This window comes from Ctenocephalides felis, unplaced genomic scaffold (genome assembly GCF_003426905.1).
Source record: "Ctenocephalides felis isolate EL2017-DRISC unplaced genomic scaffold, ASM342690v1 CF-g0.4_SCAFFOLD_03573, whole genome shotgun sequence".
NCBI classification, from domain to species: Eukaryota; Metazoa; Arthropoda; class Insecta; order Siphonaptera; family Pulicidae; genus Ctenocephalides; species Ctenocephalides felis.
Genome location: NW_020539727.1, coordinates 1361690 through 1367215, shown reverse-complemented (window position 1 = coordinate 1367215; position 5526 = coordinate 1361690). Strand labels below are relative to the sequence as shown.

The following is a 5526-nucleotide window of genomic DNA, read 5'->3' as shown; positions in this document are numbered from 1 at the left end:
TCTACAAACATTTGTATCCGAACACACACACACACACATGCATTCATTTTTTCTAATACAGGTATTCGAAAATGTTCAGAAACAGAAACAGAAATGTTCTCTACGGTAAGTTAAAAAAAACTTAAATAATCCATACAAGTTATTGCATTTGATCAATGGCTATTGAATTTTATAATTTGGTCCAGCCTTTCTGAAAAAACTACGACTAAAAATCATATTTTGTCTCACATATACGTATACCAACACAGTTTTTTCAATGTTCGCGTCAAACAATTCAGAATAATTTGCAACGTCGGGAAAAACAAAATCAGCAAACTTAATTTTCCAGCAAAAACATAAATCTCTTTCAAGAATTTAAAAATAAAAGTTGTTACCAATCACATTTGCATCGATAGATACACATTTTGTCGAAATTGTGCAAATCTGATAATTTTAGAAACATGTAAATATTGTTACAGGAACGGAAACAAATATTTTCAAATCTAGATTATTTACAAGCCAACGGAAGATTTAAGAATAAATATGCACCAATCAAAACAATTTTCAAAATATGATTTTACCATGTATTTTCAAGTGAATGGCATATAAAAGTGGCCCGGGATGTTGAAACGTTGCAAACAACTGTCTTATACAGTAACAACATAACGAACATATGTCAATGCTCAACTTTCTCCAATATAACGCTTATGAATAAATTAATAACAGGAAAGATGATATTATCGTACACTTTATACCTAGGCGGCACATATTCAACGGTGAATCATAACGATTTATGATATAATCATAAAAATGCAGAAAAGGAGAAGATTGTGAGTAAAAAACTTCACAACTGGCAATCACATATTGTAGTTCCCGTGGTTTAGAGGTTAGAGCTGTGGGATTTGAAATTAGAGGTCCCTGGTTCGATACCTGGAGCTTTTTACAATATTAGATGTTTTTTTTTTGATTGAACAGCAATCAGAACTTAAGAGTCCTATAAGCTGTTGTAATAATTAACTTCCCGAAGGAGAAGTTTAGGTTTTCGTCAAAAATTCCAATTCGCTAATTATGTGTTTTCTTGACATTTTAAGCCATTCAGTATCAAATGAGACCAAATTTGGAAAAAGTATGTGTGTGTGTATGTGAACAGATTTTTTGCCGTAAATCCACGTTTTCTCAAAAACGCCTGGACCAATTTGAAAAATTTAAAAAACATTCGATGTATCTCGATGAGAACCAGTGTTTCTCAATTTGTGTGACGATGGGTCAAGCCGTTTCTTTGTAAATCGCAGAAAAGTGATTTTTTTTGTCCACGTTTTAATTATGAACTGTTCGAAAGAAATTGGTTGGGAATCGTGCTGATTAGTTTTTGTTAAAGATAGGCCGGGTCGTTTTCTTGTAATAAAGTGTTAAAAAATTTTTTTCGACGACTTTTGTGATTTTTTTTGACGGTAGATACTGTAAGTCTTATAGATCATACTAAAATATTACGGCTTTACGACAATTGACTTAAGTCGTTTAAATAAAATAAATAAATAAAATAAAATTTTGTCAAAATTAGTATCGGTTTTATGGCGTTTGTCAAAATAAGAACTTTCATCGACGCTTTTCTTGAAAACGCCTGATCCGATTTCAAAAATTTAAAAGCCAATCAATGTATTTCTCAGTTTTGTGCGACGATCGGCTGATTCGTTCGGTTCACATTTTAGCTCTCAATTCTGAATTGATTTTAAATAATAAAACACTTTTCGAAAGATATTGGTTGGAAATGATAATGAAAGTTTTAGGTAAAGATCTACCGACCCGTTTTTTTAAATTAACTGTCGAAATTTTTTTTTTTCTATTTTTATGAACCCTTTTTTAGCAATTGATATCCATGGTCTTATAAAACATACTGAAATGTTACGGCCCTACGACAAATAGTATAATGTTAAAAATTAATCAAAGTTTAAGAAAATATTATAATCATGTTTGTGTCAAAAGTTGCTTTTGTGATGTGATGAGTCAAACCTTATTAATTTATTAAAATTTAAAATAGTAAGCTACAATTTTAAGGCATACAAGCAAGTGTCTGTGCAATATAATTAATAATTAAGTTAATTTAAATGTGTTTGAGAAAATTCTATTTGAAATCGTTATGTTTAGATTTAATTGAAAGTGACAACTTTTTTTTTGTGAAATAAAAAGTTGAGAATTTTATGTAAATATCTAAATTTCAATTTCGATTGATCAAGTTAATTCTTACACATTTCGGGAGTTTATGCAACCTGCCTTAAGACTAAATGCCACTTTCAACTAGTTTTTATATATTTTGTGGGCGATAAGATGTTTAATATATTTTTACACCGGTTGGAAAATTATAAATTAGATTTATTCCACAGAAATATATTTCTATGTTTCCAAGTAAAAACCTATGTCTATGATTCATGATCAGAGAAGCACTGGTACAGGACCTCTGATTCAGATCCTGTAGATCTGACCTTATACCTTATTGACTAGAAATGGGCCAAAGTTCTGGTGCATATTTTTCTGCAATTTCAATAAATTTGCAGTATGCTTCTCAATCTCAATTTTTGTTGATTAATTTAAATTAATTTCCGGAAAGATCATGTATGATGGTTGAAACACATACGATGTTTTAAAATATGATTTATTTATAAATTGCAAAATCTATGCAACTTTTATTATATACGCTCAATCAAAGGAAAATGAATGTTCTTTTACGATTTTACATGAATCAAATCATGCTTGCACGGAAGTTATATTGAAATAAACGAAAGTTATGAACGATGCACGCAAACAGAAAATATTGCACTATGTCGGCAATATTGCACATTGCAGAAACAATTGGAAATACATATATGTTGTAACATTTGTAAATTTCAGAAAAAAATATTAGGGCATTCTTATATTTATTATCTATTCGTGCCTCTTAATTGAAGTTTATTCGAAGTTCAAATATGTAGAAATAATTTGTAGTGTATGATTTTTCATTTTATAAATATGCCAATACATGGGAACAAAACTTATAGAATTATATAGTAAAAGACTTGAAGTAATTTTATTGACATTGAGCAATGTGTTCGAAAATTTTGTAACATTTGAAGAAAATGATGTATTTTTGTGTGTGTGTATGTTTGGATACAATTTTTTATGAATGATTCAAAAAGCATTGAAATCCTATTGATGAGAAGACGTGCTGATTAGTTTTTGGTGAAGACAGGTCCAGCCGTTTCGAAAATAGGGGGCAAAAAGTGCTAGAAACGGTAATTCAGCTTTTGAGGGAACGGAGTACCCGATTTGAATGATTCATGGTTACTTGTATTGTTGAATTAAAGAATTGGTAAATTCTGATTTTTCGTTTTTGGCACTTTTTGCCCTCTATATACAAAACGTTTAGACGTGCCTTTGACAGAACTAATCAGCACATCTCTCTGTCAATGCAAATCGAATGCTTTTTAAGCTGGCCATGGAAGGGTATCAAAACCCGATCCAGTGTTTGCTAATCCACATTATTAATATTCAATTCATAAAAATTAAAATATGACAAATTATAAAATAACCTATTTAAAACAATTCTCTTGATTATCAACAAATGCATATCATGTGCTGTGTACTATTTATTTTATACAATTTTCATATAAATATACATTATATTACAGGCAAGAATATTTTCATTCATTTTCTTCCCACTTCCCACCATGAAGTACCATATGTCTCTTTAATTCGCTGGATTGAGTAAATACTTTATTGCATATTTCACATTTATAAGAATTTTCTCCGTGACAACACAGCATGTGACGTTTCAGAGTACCAGAATGCGTGAATGCCTTATTGCATATACTGCATTCATGGCGGAGTACTCCATTGTGAATGAGCATGTGACGTTTGAGACTACCTAAATGTGTGAACGTTATACTGCATATACTGCATTCATGGGGGCACTCACCACCGTGAATGAGCATGTGACGTTTCAGATCACATAGTCTTGCGAATGTTTTATTGCATATATTGCATTCATGTGAGCGCTTACCACTGTGAATGAGCATGTGGCCTTTCAGGGTACTTAATTGTGTGAATGTCTTACTGCATATACTGCATCATGGGGACGCTTACCACTGTGAATGAGCATGTGACTTTTTAGAATACTTAACGTTGTAAATGTCTTATTACATATATTGCAATCATGAGGGCGTACTCCGCTGTGAATGAGCATGTGGGTTTTCAGATGACCAGATTGTGTGAACGTCTTATTGCAAGTATTGCATACATGGGGGCGTACTCCACTATGAATCAGCATGTGACATTTCATACTGCCTATTTCTGTGAAAGTCAAAAACACCAAAGAAATGTGGTGTTTCAGATGACCAGATTGTGTAAACCGCTTATTGCAAATATTGCATACATGGGGGCGTACTTCATTGTGAATGAGCATGTGACATTTAAGACTATCTAATTGTATGAATGTCTTATTGCATAGACTGCATTTATGTTGGCGTACTCTATTGTGAATGAGCTTATGTTTTTTCAGATTACTTAATAGTGTGAATGTCTTATTGCATATACTGCATTCATGAGGACGTATTCCATTGTGAATGAGCATGTGACGTTTGAGACTACCTGATTGTGTGAATGTCTTATTGCATATACTGCATTTATGTTGGCGTACTCCATTATGAATGAGCATGTGACGTTTAAGACTACCTAATTTTGTGAATGTCTTATTGCATACACTGCATTCATAGGGGCGCTTACCGCTGTGAATTAGCATGTGTTTTTTTAAATAAACCGATTTGAAAGTCTTATGACAGATTTTACATTTGAAAGGGCTTTCTTTGCTATTGCTAGGCATGTGATCGACCACATGCTCTTTTAAGTGATCTGGATCTGTAAATGCTCTATTACAAGTGTCACATTCGTAAGCTGATGTCTCGACAAACTCCTGTTTGACCTCTTCTTCTATAGTCACTTCGGAATTCATGAATCTTTGTAAACAGGTTTCATAATCCTCAGTACACGATTCAGATTTAACAATATCATCAAGATCATCGAATTCATAATCAATTTCGCGTTTAATGTCTTCTTCTGAATATTCTGGTGGTTCGATTTTAATTGCTTGATTATTTATAGACATAATTGATTCTTCTGACATTTTTAAATACTTTCACTGCTTATGCTCACAAAATATTTACGAAAATAGTTGTGGACTAAGTAATAATATAGTTTAATTAACAATCTTTTTCACAAATGATTTCAACTCACACAAATTTATTATTTGACATTTGGAGCATAGCGTACGCTTTTAGAAAGATGAGACACTTCTTGTCAAAACGTTTTGATATTCAGCAAGTGGCGCGTATTTTCAAATTCAATATAGTTCTCTTATAGTTCTCAATGTCTAAAGGTTTTCTTATTATGAATTCTAGAATAAATATTACCTAAAAAATAAAATAATATGGGATTATTAGTTAGCATTTATGGCAAGTTGGATGCACTTTTCAAAACGTGTAAATAATCGTCTTTGTCAGCAAGAATTATAATTAACTA

The 5526-nt window shown here is 31.7% G+C and overlaps 1 protein-coding gene across 1 annotated transcript; it reads right to left on the bottom strand.

The window, feature by feature from the left end:
* Positions 1–4045: 4045 nt before the first annotated feature.
* LOC113389271 (zinc finger protein 525-like) lies at positions 4046–5131 on the bottom strand. Its single transcript, XM_026626322.1, has one exon. The coding sequence runs from the start codon at positions 5129–5131 to the stop codon at positions 4046–4048; it is 1086 nt and encodes a 361-aa protein (XP_026482107.1).
* Positions 5132–5526: the final 395 nt, after the last annotated feature.

Excerpts from the sequence above, each read along its gene's own strand:
- LOC113389271 (XM_026626322.1), bottom strand. The coding sequence starts at position 5,131 with ATGTCAGAAGAATCAATTATGTCTATAAATAATCAAGCAATTAAAATC.